Source organism: Chironomus tepperi, unplaced genomic scaffold (assembly GCF_022539635.2).
Source record: "Chironomus tepperi strain 1889 unplaced genomic scaffold, CSIRO-AGI_Ctep_v1 contig_353, whole genome shotgun sequence".
NCBI classification, from domain to species: Eukaryota; Metazoa; Arthropoda; class Insecta; order Diptera; family Chironomidae; genus Chironomus; species Chironomus tepperi.
In genome coordinates this window covers 337,990-354,140 of record NW_027226475.1, presented here as the reverse complement: position 1 = coordinate 354,140, position 16,151 = coordinate 337,990, and the positions used below count along the sequence as shown (strand labels likewise).

Below are 16,151 nucleotides of genomic sequence, written 5' to 3'. Positions count from 1 at the left end.
AATTTTCCCAAACATTAGAAACTACATATCTATGAAAATATGTTGCCGTGAGTAGAAAAACAGTTCGAGCGACATTAAAAGTTCGAACGTAGTACGAACTGTACATGTTATACTCCATGTAAATAATTTTAGTTAATGTGCAAGTAATCATTATTTATTTCATAAATCTCTTATTTTGTTCAAGTTGTTTTATTTATATTTTTTACTTTTCTGTACAGTTTTCTGATCTACGTATTGTGTGAATATTCTCATGAAGCGTGATCCGCTTCATTACTAGTTTTTTGTTTTATTTTGAATTTTTATTAATATTTTAATTATTTTTTTTTTGAATGAATGACGAGAAAAACTAAAAAATTTTAATTAGGGCAAACAATAAAAAAAGTTAATAATTTTTTTGTGGAGACGATAGAAAAGTATGTAATGGATGGTGTATGAATGGATGTTCGATGGGATGGAAAATATTTCGATGAAAAAAAACCTAGATTTCTTATTAATAATCACAACAAAAAACACATTATTTTAAATTTGGCAGTGGATGAGGATTCTCATTAGGAATTTTAATAGTTTTGTATTAAGGTAGCTAGTGAGCATCCTTATTCGGCTGTCGAGAATAGAAAGAGAAACATTAAATAAATAAAAAATTATTTAAAGTAAATGAATATTAATTTTTCTTGAAAGTTTCTATTAGAAAAGTAAATAGAAGTGTTTGTTGTAGGAATTGGTCAGTTTTTGAGTACGGAGGTCAATGTTGGAGCAATGTGGCTAGTTTGAAGTGTCTGAGGATATGAAACTATTAAGGAAATTCATGAAGCTTCGTATGACAATCACATCCTTATTCTCTAGTCTAAGAATTGGTCTGGGTCTCTGAGTGGCACCGAGACCAAAATGGGCATGGAGACCGAACCGAGCATTGAGACTGAACCGGGCATTGAGACCGAACCGAGCATTGAGACCGAACCGGGCATTGAGACCGAACCGGGCATTGAGACCGAGCCGAGAATTGAGACCGAGAATAGAACCGGTACAGAGACGGAGTCTGAGACCAGCATCGAGTCCGGCATCGAAATTATAAAGAAATATTCACCTTAGTCTGTACCTCAATTTTCACAATTTTATAGAAGCAAATGATGTTTAGTTCAGCCATATCGAGCGTCACACAAATGACTAACACTAGTCTTCTTCAATTTTGCACTGTTCAGTCTAAATCGTTTACAAAATAATCCCAAATATGGACTTTGAGAGCTTTTGTTCCATTAAATGTCATTTATGATGTCACTCTTTCACAAATTTAAAAATGATTTGTCAGCCAAGAACCTGTATTTTTGAAAAAATTCAAAATATAATACTTTTGAAGATATATGGCATCGTAACATTTGGATTGTGCATCGATTTTTAAGTCAAATGTCATAATGCTGATGGTTTTTAACCAGTTTTAAGTTTTGCGGAATTGAGACAGTATGGCGATACTAAAAATGATTTAAATATACGGATTGTGTCTAATCTGACCCAAAGCCGGAATCACGCTGGTCTTGGGGTTCATTATTTTCTGAATCCTATTTGACGCATTGTTTTAGAGATCAGCTCATTTGGTGGCTATTCAATTCCTTTTGTTACTTTACAAAACAATTTATAAATGCAAATCGATTGAGGATCTTATTTACACCATATGGTGATTTCATTGGTTTTACCATGCATATTCATCAATTAGATAAATTATGTCAGCAATCTTAAAAGTAAATTAATTTTCAAAAATGTTATCAACCCTAGCAGGCAAAGAGCGTGCTTTACTTGAATATACAAGTTAAGCATGCTCGCGAGTGTATTCTATGCTTACTCTACTCTCTGCCTGCTTGAGCAATCGATAATCCTAATTTATTATGTTCTGTGGTCATCAGTAACCAAACATCAATATTCAAAATGAAATAATTCAATGTGTTCTTGAGGAAATTAAAGTAAAAGTAAGGTAGAATTTTAGTAATGTGATTTAATTTGATAAACAACTTAAACAAATGTGTTCAAAATTTTTGTAAAGAAAGTAATTTTGCATGATTGATGTTTGGTTTTGAAGATTTACTTTTTGATTTGAGGAAATGAACAGAGCTCGAAATTGACTCGAGCTTTAAAATGAGTCTATAGTTAACCAGTCCATAGAAGTTAACTTCGAATTGTGCAAATTAAGAAGGCCCTGTCGTGGAGCTTTTGACCCTAACAGAGCAAACAGAGAGAAACCCTCCTGAGCATGCTAAATTGGTATAACCCAGCATTCGAGAGCATGCTCTTCGTCTGTTGGGTTAAGACTCAGCAAAAGCTCATTTACTATGAAATAATAAATGAAGAAAGCCGACTAAATATGAGCCGCTCGGGAAAATATAGTATGATAAACTAGAGGATCTCTTTTGCAAGTCCAAGGTCTTTACACTCACTTACTTACTGGAACCATACTTCAACTTGGAACATAGATTGCTACAAAAGACTTTCCATCAGACTTTACTGCTGACTAAATCACAAGCCTTGTACAAATTCTCAGTTGTCTACATTGGAACATGATAACCGAAAGGAAGTTCTTAGCCACAATTAAGCCACCACAGCTCCAATTTATAATAGTCCACAACCAAGACCTGACCAATTTCCATTCAATAAACAAAACCAGAGAATAAAAACAATTGTATATTTAAAAAAAACTTTACATACACACATTACTATTTGATTTATAGAGTCAGAGTGAAAATGATAAAATATAGCTTATAAAGTGAAAACAAACAATGTTATAGCTTCATCTTAATTTAAAAAAGTAAATCAAAAAAATGAGAGAAGAAATGTTTTAAAAAAATATGAAGAAGAAATCAATTAAACACATATCGATATAAGTCAATTTGAAACATTTAAAAATGAGAAAAATTATAATATAAAAAAAAATGATCAAAAATGATAAGTTAAAATAAATCGAAAAATAATAAAAAAATTTATCTAATTGCTGTTTTTTGACTCATTCGCCGCGTCATTTTAATAGACTTTTGCATTTCCATTTCAGATGATTTTTATGTTTCAGTGGATTTATCAACTTAGGAATCTGAATGACTAACAACTTTAAAGTCAGCTAGGAGCAATTAAAATGTATTACATAAAAACTTTCTTTAAAATTTGATATGATGAAATTGAGTATGACTTAATACAAGAAATAATTTAAAAGACGTTTCCTTTTATTGATAAGCTTTATGGAGAATTGTTTAGGATTTATTAGACTGACTTATTTTTCAGGGTATTACAATTTTTTATTGCTTTGCAGCTGACTGGAGTTTCGAGCAGTCTTGTTTTAAAGAAATCTCCAAGAATGAATCCAAGAATGGAAAGTCTTGATCTCGGTATCGAGCACGAGAGGTACAAATGAAGAAGGCTCCAATAATCTTCATTTATTAACACGATATGAAAGTCGCTAATATTTGGCGGTGAAAGAGGTTTAGTGGAGCTTTCTTCATTTGTGTCGCTCGAGGAGAACTCTTTAAGTTGCTGTCCTTTTATAAGTTGATTTCGGAAATAAACGATTGCCTTTCCATTCCTAGCTTGAATGTGGATCTACCATCCTTCAGTCGAGGTGCTTTGGAAAGACTTTTATTCTATCCTTTAATGTACTTGCTATTTATGTCAATGGCAAATATGTAGGATTTATAGTGAGATCCCAATGAACCTCTGATTCACTTGATGACTTCAACTAGCAGACAATAAGTTTGTTCTTAGGAGTAGAGTGAACTGAGAGCAACGTACTCTTGAGATCATGCTCTTTGCCTGTTAGGGTTCGAGATTTAAAAGGATCATAAACAATCAATAGAACATTTTTCAGGATTCACTGAGTTTGATCTTAATTCTTCACTTTTTGGTAGATAATATAAGCTAATAATGTTAAGGAACAAAAAGAAATACGGAACAAAATAATTCACATACATTCGTATGCATGCGAAATCGCATGCTTGTAGCTTCACTAACTAACATCTTATTCTGGACACAAACTACATACGACATGAAAAAATAATTCAAACTTCAAACGATTATTTTTAAGGAATACATAAAATTTATTTTTGATGCAGGTATGTAGGTACATAAATTGATATGGCATGCAAATGTCAATATCCAAAATTTCAATTTTCAGCTCATCAAATTCTCAAATTCTGTTCCTAATTTTAGAATAATTTCTTCCTTCTTTTTGACAAAATTCATAACTTCCCTCAGCTTTTCAACATCATTTGCCCACTCGTCCTTAAACTTAATTTCTGAATATTTTTTCTTAAGCATATCAAAGACATTCTGTCTCAATCCATAATGCTCATACTTGTTGCTTAATTTTATAATGTCAAGTGCATTTTCTGTGTTAATTTCTTTCTTTACTTTTGAGGCTGCATAATTTTTCAAATCCTCAATTTTCAGTTTTCCAGCAGCAGCAAAAAGATGCAGGTAGTTAGTTCCTTCATCTTGTGGAAGTTCAGCAGTGTAAATAAATTTCAATATTTTTTCAAAAATGCCCACTGGAATGTCAACTAAATTTAAATTTTCAGCATCTGGATTGTTCCTCAAAATTTCAGCCAGCGTTGGACTTCGTGCTGCTATGATTGACTTATGGACTCGAAAAAATCGATCATAAATTGTGATTGTAAAGTCTCGAAAGTCTTTGTCATGTTCATAAAAGGCTTTAAGGTTGGCAATTAGCACTGATTCTGAGATTTTGACTGCTATATGCTGCTCATCCTCATCATTTGGATTGTCAGTTAAATCTCGCATTTCTATTTCCTTATTTGTCATAACTAGACTTGATGGATATTTTATGACAAGTTTCTTCTTAAATTCTTGAAGATTTGTATTTAATGGATTGTCAGAGTCTTTTGAGTACAGCAGGAAGTAATGTGTATTGAACTCTAAATTCACAAATTTAAGCTTGTTAAGTCCATCAAAAATTTTCGGTTCAATCAGCTTCAACTTGTTCTTACTGAAATCAACATGCTCTAAATTCTCAAAACCTTCAAACAAGTCAGCAGGCAGGAACTCAATTTCTTGTCCTGATAAATCAAGCTTCTTCAAGCTCTTATATTCAGTCAAATGATCTTTAGTAATTTCTGTAATTTTTGAGTTATGAATGACCAAACTTTCAAGTTTTGGATACAATTTTGTAAGTCCTTTCGGTATTTTTGTGATTGTGCAGTTGTTGAACAAAACTGTTGTCACATCTTTATCCTTCATTTTGTCTACATGCTTGCCACTGAGATTAAGATCGTCATTTTCAGGAATAATTTGGTCTTCGACATGACAGCTGTAGTCTTGATCGTTGAGATGAAATGTGCATGAAAGTGAGCTGCCCTAAAATTATAGAATAAAAGTTTAATGTTTCTGGTCTTTACGGAGTTTGTATGACTTGATATTCGTCATTTTTGACGAGATTCTAAACTAGTTTGTCATGTTTTCTGAATTTTGGAGCTTATTTACGTTCCTGAGCGACGCAAATGAAGAAGGTTCCGATACGGTGCATTTATGGCTTCACTAAACCTCCTAAGCTAACACTCAATGGAAGCCGTCTATTTTTGGCAGTCATATAGACGCCAAACAGAGGCTACCATTTGATAGTACTTAGAAAGGTTTAGTAGAGCCTTAACAGCTCCGTGACGGAGTCTTCTTCAGTTGTGTTACTCGGAGTTTAATGGGCAACACTAGTCATTTCTGTGTTTTGTTGCTGTTTTGACAATATTTTTCCTAGAACACTTATAGCCATTGATACACGATTAGATAGTCTTCTACATTTTATCACAAATTTCTGATACTGACTGAAATTCTTTTGAAATTCTCAACAAAACAATATACTTTGAATGTTCAAAAATCACTTCTTCTTGTGTTTCACAGAAAAAAATTTTCATGCTCCATTACTCACCATTAAAACAAATATTCGGTCAGACGCTGTTTTGAACACTGATGATGAAGAAAATAAACGTTCAAATGTTTTATCGTAAAACTTCTTATTTTGTATGACTAATTTTTGCTCTATTGGTTGTTATTTAAAGCAAACTTGAATCTCAAGAAGTCGTTGAATATGTTTTGAGCACAAAGTTTTGTCAGTTGGACAGTTGCTGTAAAAACTAGCATCAGGTACTCAATTACATCACATTCAGGTACATAACGTTTTTTTTTTCTTTGTCAACAAATCTATGGATGTATTTTATATTCCCGGAAGTCACACATAGAAGGTACACTACTTTCTGGGATTATATGATAATTTGGATTATTAAAAGAATAGTTTCATAGGAACTAAACTGTTTATTTCTTTTACTTTAAGAACATGCTTAAGGTATGAATGCAATTTGCATGTAAACCAATAAAAGGTCCCTCAAAGGCATGTTGAGAGTTGCATGCATGCGAATTACTTATCCAAGACACCAGTAAAATTCACCACAATAGCGCTTGTGCTGCCTTATAATGCTTTTATTTCATACACTTACTTAGTTACTTCGCTGGATGAGCCGATCATCTGCGTTTCATGGTGTCTCTAAGTTAGCGTCTAAAACTGGATCTATAGCTGGATGTCATTTGCCAATTACTAACACCAAATGCTGTCTTTACCAATAACAGAGTTCGAAGTCTACTCAAAACTTATTTAAAGTCGAGTCGACTCCATACAAAATTTCAGACGGCTTTGAGCTCTGATCACTGGTCTCTATCAACCTCTCTCCAAGACCTCAATTCCATAAAAATCCCATCAAATTCAAAAAATACACAACAATTTACTCTAAAACATCCAAAAACTAAATCTTTATTTCCAATATACATTAAATTCTATCCATAACACAACATCAAGTTCATCTGTCATGACCGGCACTCTTCATATGAAACGATGTACATTTGGACTGTAACTCAAAAGTCTTAAGCTGTTCGAGAACGTCCGAAGGTGGTACCATAGAGTTGTGACTACTGCACATTTGTTCTTTTGAGTTGTTATTTCCATCGCTGGGTGGTTTTTCATCTTTTGGCTTCTTTTTGTGGTCTTTTGATTGCTTTTTGGATTTGGTTTGTGACTTTTCGTTGTTCTTTGATCTGTCATGGCTTGCTGATGGCGGTGATGATGATTTATTCTGAATATTCTGCTTTTCATCCTTCTTATCTGACTTTAACTTGTAAGAGTACGGATTGTCCAATGAATCAGGACTGAAATTGTCAATTTTCACTAATTGACTTGTACTGTTACTGCTTCCATCTTTCTGAACTCCAGCACCAGCACTTCCACCTTTAATAGTTGAACTTGTTCTCTCAGATGGCTTTGAAATTCCAGTTTGTGGAATTTCAATTTCTTCTGATTTTTGTTCATCAGCACTTGTTGTTAATAGCCAATTTTGGAAGCCTTTTGTTGATAATTGTCGTCGTCCTAATGTTCCAAAGCTTAAGATTCTTGATGCTGCGATGCGAATCATGATGAAATTTTTGGAAAACGGTGATAAATTTGGAAGAACTTTTAAATTTGTCGACTGAACTGGTCGAAAGAAAAATTTGTAATGATGATTTTGTGAAATTCAAAGATTGCTGGGATGAAAATTTGGGAAAATTTGGATTTTTATAGGAAATTTTTGATTTTTATAGCAAGTTTTTGAATGGTTGTGAATTTTGGCATCATCAAAGTTAAGCTCCAGTTCTGTTTGAATTCCTGACAGTGCTAAGATTGAGGTTTACAATTCCATGCTCACATTACGACTTCCGGATGTCACACTCTACAAAACAAGTAAAAAATATAGCGCAGGAACTCCGTAATGCCAACTTGGTTCTAGTTTCATATCATATCCTACTTTATACCGACTTGACACCACTTGGCTGCCATAATTTCTGTTCTTGTGCTCTTCAAAGACTGTAAATCTGTAAAATATTTAGAGTCAAACTTAAAATTCTCTGTAACAGTAAAGCTTATCTCAAAATTATCTTCTCCATTCATCAACAGATGGCGTTAGCTGCTAAAAGGTATCATATACTTTATTGTGACTAAATAAGATTAAAATTAATTCTAATATTGAAGGAATTAAATTGAAAATTCTCGATGTCATTGGATTTTGTAATAATTTAGAGTATAATCCATGAGTGTCCTTTAGATTTAGGTCTGAATAAGCTATAGACACCATAATATTCAGACATCGACAATCCCCAATTTTTAAGCAAATTTAACTAAGCTTGAATAAATAAAAATAAATTCTAAAAACTAGTAGGTCGACTTCCACTCTCATCTGTGTCTGCATTTGTTGGTGGAACGATGTAATCTGTCTGTCGTCGAATCTCAAATGTAATAAACTCATTGCTGCCTTCACGTTCCTCAATCGTTGTGTCGTCATGTTTTGGTGATTCAAAATGATTTTCTGTCAGTTCTAATGGCTGATTTGATGGTCCTGGGGATTGACTTGTGGATTGCTGACTGTTGTTGCTTCTACTTGACTGCGCATTGTTACTTCTTGTCTGTTGAGCACCACCAGTCTGTCTTCGTGCAGCATATGGACTTCTGTCATTTAAAGTTGTCACACTTTGTTCATTAAAATTTCGAATTTCCTCATAACTTCCATGTCCTGATTGCGTTGTCACTGGACGAGAATCTCTCATTTCTCCTTCAAATGGATGTACTCGAAGTGGTGCACGTCCATTATTGTCATTAACTGTGGATCTCATTGACAAAATTTCTTCACTTCTGCATCGATTCCTTCTCAATGGAACATCCTCATCAATTTCTTCATCTTCATCCTTTCTTCTTGCCTTATTCTTTGCTCGTCCATAATCATTCAATGACGCGAAACTAGCATCAAGTCTTGGCATTCGAATTGCATCTGAATAACATGGCGGTCTTGTTTCTCTTGGATCTGGCGCGTCTCGTTGTGCTTCTTGCTGCATCCTCACTCGATTTTGACGTATACTGAAAAAATATAAATAAATTTTAAAGAGTCATTAAAGCTGAAGGCATTGCTGCTTGTGATGAAAAATAAAGTTTATGTTATTTACATTTCACGACCTTCCTCAAGATTTCTTTCACGTTCTTGTTCTCTGAGTGTTTGTGCTCTTCCTTCAATGGCTCTTCTTACTGACATTATGAGGCACATACAGCATGAAAATGCTATAAAGAAGAATTAAAAGGTGAGTGAATAATTGTTAGTGTTTCGTGGAATTTGAGGAAGTGATTTGAAGTTATTGGAAGTTGAGTTAGGAGGTGTTGCTAGGTTTGGTGTTGGTCACTTCTATTGGAATGATACTGTGCATCTCAAACTATGCTCCGCGACACACTTGAGTCAAAACGTTCCCGGGATAGACATGAATATGGTATAATTAGTCAATGTCCAGTTGATGTCAAGTTCTAAAGTATTTTGGTCCACTAGGGATTCATGTGTGTCTCGAAATGTATAGCAACCATAGCTCCAAGTCTAGTGATGTCGAGTCCATTCGCTAAGGAAGCTGACGGCACTCGACTCAAATTTCAGGACATATTCTAGTGCACACCGAGCATTCAACCCCACAAAGCTTAAAAATCAATAAATCTACACTACATACCAATAACAGAAACCATAAAGAATGTCCAAATTTTCTCCGTTCTTCCCATTGTCGATTGTGGATACCATGTGAAGAAACAGGCTTTCTCCCAAGTTCGTCCAGCGACATTCTCAGGACTTTGACACTTTAGTGATTGCTTCTCCCAAACCTTAGCTGGTGGATCGGTGATAAATGTGTAGAAGCCATAGAGGTCATTGCAGTTGCATTGCCATGGATTGTCACTCAATGATATCTCAGCTAGGTATGGATTTTCTGAGAATAATTCTCTTCTGAATGGCGTTGTGAAGCGATTTCCAGCAAGTTTTAAAGTTTGTAGTTCTGGAAATCCAGCAAATGTAAAGTTCCTGACTGTTACCATTCTGTTCATTGATAAGTCAAGGACTTGTAGTGAGCTTGATGCTAGAAAGTCTGGCAGTTCTGATATTAAATTATTTGATAAGTCCAAAGAAATGAGTTCCTGGAATCCAGACAGCGCATCATGTTCAATTGTCATGATTTCACACCATGTCATGTTCAAATGTGTCAATGATGGTGCTGTAATTCTATTGAATCGACTTAGATAGTTGCGACTAATGTCAAGTTTAGTTAAAAGTTCATTTTCTTTGAAAGCTTCACGTTCGATTCTTGGAATCATGTTATATGATAAGTTTAAAGTTTTGAGTCTTTTCATGAGTTTAAAAGTATTGGAATCGACTGAATTTATTGAATTTTGTGACAAGTCGAGGTTCTCTATCATTTGATTGTTCACAAAACTGTCTGTTGTTAATTGTCTCAGCATATTTCCTTTCAAAATTGCTGTTGTCAATGCTGGAAATCCATCAATTTCAATTTTATCCATGTTGCAAAATGACAAGTCAATTCTCCTTAACGACACTGAATGGACAAATTCTCCATTCTTATTTTCTAGCGACAATCTGTAGTTCCTTGCTAGATTTAATGACGTCAATGCTGGCAATCCAGTCAACATAGTTGGCATCAAGTTTGTTAATCGATTATTGCTCAAATCTAGTGTCATTAAGCTGTCTGACTCGATGTCTGAAATACTTCTGATTTGATTTCCCGCCAAAATCAAGTGATTAAGTTCACTCATTCCACGCAGCACTTGCTGACCCATAATTTTCGATATTTTACAGTAACTCAAGTCAAGAAGTTGTAAACTTTTGGAAACAATCAATAAATTCTCATCATTTGACGAGAAGCTTGTCAGTGGATTTCCAGACAAGCTTAATTCTCGTAAACTCACAGCCGGTGCCAACAATGTGTTTGGATTGATACCAGCCCAACTGCTGATATTATTTTTGGACAAGTTAAGCATCCCAAGCGTCACTAATCCTTTTAATGAATTTGGTTTGAGTTTTTGGATCTGATTTTCTGATAAATCTAAGTATTGCAGGTATTCAAATTTCTCAAGTTGTGGCGGTATCATGGTGAATTGATTTTTGGAGAGATCAAGAATGTGAACCTAAAATTTAAGAGTTAGTTTAGTGAGTAATGGTTGTAAATGTAGATTATAAGTGGTATAACATGAGATATAACACAAAAATAGGAATTGCTCATTGATGACGTTGAGATTTTAGAGATATACATTAAGTGGCACGCTCTCAAGCTTTTATTTTTGGAAATTATCTCATAAGGTAAGGTCGTTTATATGTTAAGCTCTATTTTAGGGGGATCTGTGATTTTGGAACAAAGCAAAATGATCTTGTAACTAGATATGGGTTCGTTGACTCTCCCGAATAGCCAATATCGGTTAATCTATTAAAAGTCGGATTTCAGGACGAGGTTACTCTGATTTGGTGTCTGATACGATTTAAATCTTGACACTGACATCGTGTCTGACTCTGACATAGTGCCTGACTCTGAAATAGTGTGAGTCAAGTACCTGACTCTAAACCAAGTGAGAGTCAAGCCAGACTGTTGCTGGATTTTGGATCGATTAACTAATTTGTGTCATTCAGGTCTGTTAACGAACTATAGAGTCATATCTTCCATGCAATTAATCTAGACTGAGAACTAACATTTGGTGTTGGCAATTGGTAGGCGGAAACCGACGATAGAATCAGCATTAAGTGACGTCTGAGGGAGGCCATGGATCACAGTTGATCTGCACGGCAATTAAGTTTGTAAGAGAACTAGCAAGTGACAGAAATTTCTAAAAATTCACATAATTAATTCACCGAAATTCCTAAAATATCTAAAGCAAGTAGGTGTGTACCTTTTCACCGGAAAAGTTTATTTACTTTAACAATAACGATGATTAAGATAAAGAAGATTCAAAGGTATGTACATATGTAAGTAGCAGCCAAGAAAAAAATGTGAATAATTATTTAATGTGTAAAAAGATATGAGCGAGGGATTACTCGAATGAATCAGTTCTAAGGACTGATAAGAACACAATCAACGGTGTCTATTTTACACAAATATCATTTTTGTGAATTTTTAGACTAGTTTATCAATGTTATAGTCTCGCAATTTCTATGAGATTATTTTATGATTGATATTTATATCAGAGAAGTTTTGAAGCTTTCATGTCAATGACAAGAGATTCTGATGGAAACTTGCAATTTAGAGCAACTTCTGGCCTATTTTCTTTATAAGTTCCTTCAAAATTCGTTCCAGATTCAACTTGCAAAAGTGTATTTAAGGAGGTAGGGATGATTTTGGGGGTCAATCTTCCCAAAATTTTTGGAATAATTCTTTAATTTGCTAGAAAATTTGAAGAATTTATCAATGAAGCTTTTGGTATTGGTAATTGACAAAGGGCAGCCAATGATAGTGCTAGCTTAAGGTGCCAACAGAGAGAGGCCATGAATCTCAGATGATCTATAAGGCCAGCAAAGTAAGTAATTAAATATCAATGAAGCTTGCTAATTTTTTGATTCTAAAACCGTTTCATAAGCAGACTAACGATGAGTCGATAGTACTTCATACCTGATTATCCTCAAAATCTGGAAGCTCCGACAACTCCAAACTTGAACAATCCACAAGCATCAGCGATCCATCCATTGTGCAATGACAGTCACCTAAAATTTATGATTTAATAAAATTTATTGGATAATTTTCTTTCAACTTTATCAATTATTTATTGGATAATAAGCAATAAATAGACATTTATGCATTAATCAATGTCCAATTTCAGTATTATCAATAGTTTATAGCATTTTATCAAACAATTTGCAAATTAATGAATAAAACTTTCTCACCTGGACAATTCTCTGACTCAAAAGTATTCACCAAAAGCACGTGCAGTAACACAAAAGTCAATATTCGTTGCATCTTACTCAAATAATATAAAGGTTGAGCAACAGATTACGACAACAAAAAAAAAAGTGAATTTATTGATATGAACAAATTTCTAAATAAATATCTGATGATTAAGTCAGGCTGCAAATAAACGTATATCGCATGGCATATAACGTAAACAGTGATTACTTCTTATCAGTCACAGGCAGGTTGATATGCAGAAAACAAAATGGTCACATACACTTTCTATTTCGTCTAAGGCTGTTAAATTTTTGCCGAAAGGATTTAATTCAAATTAAGTCACAAAAAATTGCCTTTAAAATGCTATCACGATTCGAAATACATCAACTAGATGCGCAATCATATTTGTTTCATGAGCTTTTATTGCCTTTTTATCACAATGTTTGGGTATTGTTGAAATAACAAATTTTTGGGTGTGTTAGGTTTACAATTTTTAATTTCACGATTTTGAGTAATTTTTATAGATTTTTTTGACAATTTTTTATCAATTTTTCTTCACTTTTATCTGCACCAATGGAACCGACAACTTTCTAATCAATTCTAATTAAATTTATTCACAAATTTAATTGATTTTTAACACGACAAAAGTCTTAATGCAACGGAGTTTCGCACGTAACTGTCAAAGTAATTGTGAAAAAAGAATTTCACTTTACGCTTATCAGCTAAGATAAAGAATTGTGATATAATAGATAAGACAATGTTTATTTGAATGTGTTTATGGGTGAAAATACCTTTGCATACTGCTTTTCATGATGAGAATGATTGAGGTGGATGTTGTTGGATTGTAGAAGCATTTGATGATTTATGCTTTTCATTATTTTCCCATATCAATATAGATTGAATAATTCTAAAATAATACACAGTGAGTAGACTAAATTTTTGTTTAGTTTAAAAATTAAATTTTTAATTTTAATGCTTAATTTTAAAATTTTAACACCAACTTAATTTTAGATTCAAATTTTAATTTTTAACCATCTAAAACCCGAAGTTTTAAATTGTAAAACTAATCTTTTAGAAAAATTTTCTCATAAAACTTCACAAGAGCATGCAGAAATCACTTAATGAAGTATTAGCCAACTTTGTATGAAAAATTATTAAAAACTTGATATCAAAATATCAACATATGAAGCATGTTTCCACTTCTTTACTCATTCGTGTTAGTTATTAGTCACAATAAATGGCTACTTTGAAATTTTTGTGCTCTTTCTAACAGAAAATAAAAATCAAAAATCTAAAATTTAATTTTTAATTCTAAAATTTAGTTTTCAACATAGCACCTAAAACTTTATTTTTGATTTTAATACTAAAATTTTTGAATTTTAAAATTTTAATTTTTGATTTTAAAACTTTAATTTTAGTTTTTCTAAGGAAAATTTTTAATATTAAAATTTTAAAATTAAAAATTTTAGTTTTTAAATTTTAAAATTTTAGTTTTAAAATCTAAAATTTAGTTTTAGTGCTATGTTAAAAACTAAATTTTAGATTTTTTCATACAAATCTTTAAATTTTAGAATTTTTCTAAGAGTGCATAGCAATGTAGATAAGCAAAATAATACGCAGTGAGCGGACTAAGCAATGTATTTGACTGTAATAGGGTTGAACGCAACTAGAGTCAAATACATAGCCAGGCTAAGAAACAAAATAGAAACATTCGAGTTTTTGCAGTTTTACAATTTTACAGTTTTGCAGCTACAATTTCCTTACTGAGTAAGATTTTCTTCTTGACTTTCTAGAAATGAGGCGCTGCTGTTTCCGTATAGAACATCCGTAAACAGCCCTATGTATGGCAAACATTGCCTTTTGAGAATTGTGAAATTTTTTATCAACGAAACCAATCCTATCAAATTGAAGAATTTTTTCGTGATTTTGTCGGAAAAATTGTTAAACACATCTTGAATGCCTCCTTATTTGACTCAATTGCACAAAAATGGCTCGTGGTAGACCGAAGAACTTCTGGAAGAAATCTGTCGATAGAGACAGCATTGCATTTGGTATTGGCAATTAGCAGGTGGAAGCTAGCGATAGAACCAGTTATAGGCGACATCTGAGGGAGGCCATGGATAACAATTTATCTGTACTGCCAGCGAAGTAAGTAAGTATGCAAGAAAATGGATATAAGTTAAAGAATTTTGTCGGTATGGAGGAAAATTGAATCAAAACACATTTTGACCTTCTCAGTCCCAGGCTAAAGAGACAACATTTGAATGTGTTTCTGCAAAAAAATCCTCAAAATTGTCTTGACCAGTCTTGATTACAAACAATTAAATTTAAAATGTCCTAATTTAATAAAAATTACTGCCGACCAGTCACAGGTTAACCACAGCAATTTAAACTTCTCATCATCATTTAAATATTTCCCAACATTTCCCCACCCCAAAATCCTTATTAACCAGAAAAAAACTAATTAAATCTGACTAATTATATTTATAACCTTCCACATCCCCTTAACATCATCACAAACTTGCCTTTATCCTCAACAAAAAAATATCAACATTCAATTCATTAACTTAATTAATTCGCATTAAATAGACTAAATAAAATCATAAAATAGCCAGCAAAAAAAAAAGTTATCAAAAGAGCAGAAGTAAGGCAGCATTAATATCAACCAACATCATCATCATCATCATCATCATTTTTCTGTGAAGAGTCGTTAGTATTATTTTTATTATTATTAAGAATATCATGCATATTAAAAGTAATAATTTTTACCGTTACCGACCATAAAAAGGCAGATCAAAAAGATATTCGGTAAATATTCATAAATTAAATTGAATGTGATATAAAAATGGACAATATTTGTTAAGCATCGACACGGTTGCGGAGGGATGATACAAAAATCATGAAAAGCATCAAAAGGAAAAATTGTGAAGGAAGGAAAACGACACTCAATGGCATGTGATTTCAAAAATCATCGCCTTTCTCTTTTCATCCTGTTTCATCCCCTCGCAGCTTCTTTCTATTTCAACTGTGTAGAAGAATGTTAGGGAGGTTTGAGTATTTAATGCTTATATGGTTTTATGCTTTCGTAAATGATAAATAAATGTTCTTACTGTGTCCTTTAATTTCTTATGTCTTATTTCGAGGGGTTGACATTATTACCAATTCAAAGATATCATTCTGAAGCTTGTCCGGAGACAGAGATTTGTGACCGAATCAGTCTCTTGTTTACTTTTGATAACTTTTACTTTCTGAAGTATGCATGCATGCATGAGAGTTATAATTACTCATATGATGAACATAATCATCAAAATTAAGAATTAATTCTAAGTTGTTTTCATATTTATTTAATACTTTTGTATTATGGATGGTGAATTTCGTCATTATTGTGATGTGTATAAGCATGTCAT

At 33.0% G+C, this 16,151-nt stretch overlaps 3 protein-coding genes across 3 annotated transcripts; all 3 read right to left on the bottom strand.

The window, feature by feature from the left end:
* Nucleotides 1-4,084: 4,084 nt before the first annotated feature.
* Nucleotides 4,085-6,014, bottom strand: LOC139094229 (protein maternal effect lethal 26-like). The gene is made up of 2 exons (XM_070645204.1): nt 5,909-6,014; nt 4,085-5,343 (listed from the first exon to the last, which is right to left on the bottom strand). Exons 1-2 carry the CDS (start codon nt 5,909-5,911, stop codon nt 4,141-4,143), a joined length of 1,206 nt encoding a protein of 401 aa, XP_070501305.1. The 5' UTR covers nt 5,912-6,014; the 3' UTR covers nt 4,085-4,140.
* An 816-nt stretch (nt 6,015-6,830) lies between these two features.
* LOC139094241 (uncharacterized G-patch domain protein DDB_G0278987-like) lies at nt 6,831-7,439 on the bottom strand. The gene has a single exon (XM_070645215.1). The coding sequence runs from the start codon at nt 7,437-7,439 to the stop codon at nt 6,831-6,833; it is 609 nt and encodes a 202-aa protein (XP_070501316.1).
* Nucleotides 7,440-7,963: 524 nt separating this feature from the next.
* On the bottom strand, nt 7,964-13,408 carry LOC139094228 (insulin-like growth factor-binding protein complex acid labile subunit). The gene is made up of 5 exons (XM_070645203.1): nt 12,744-13,408; nt 12,472-12,563; nt 9,541-11,002; nt 8,998-9,109; nt 7,964-8,911 (listed from the first exon to the last, which is right to left on the bottom strand). The coding sequence occupies exons 1-5, from the start codon at nt 12,814-12,816 to the stop codon at nt 8,206-8,208; spliced, it is 2,445 nt and encodes an 814-aa protein (XP_070501304.1). The 5' UTR covers nt 12,817-13,408; the 3' UTR covers nt 7,964-8,205.
* Between the last annotated feature and the right edge of the window lie 2,743 nt (nt 13,409-16,151).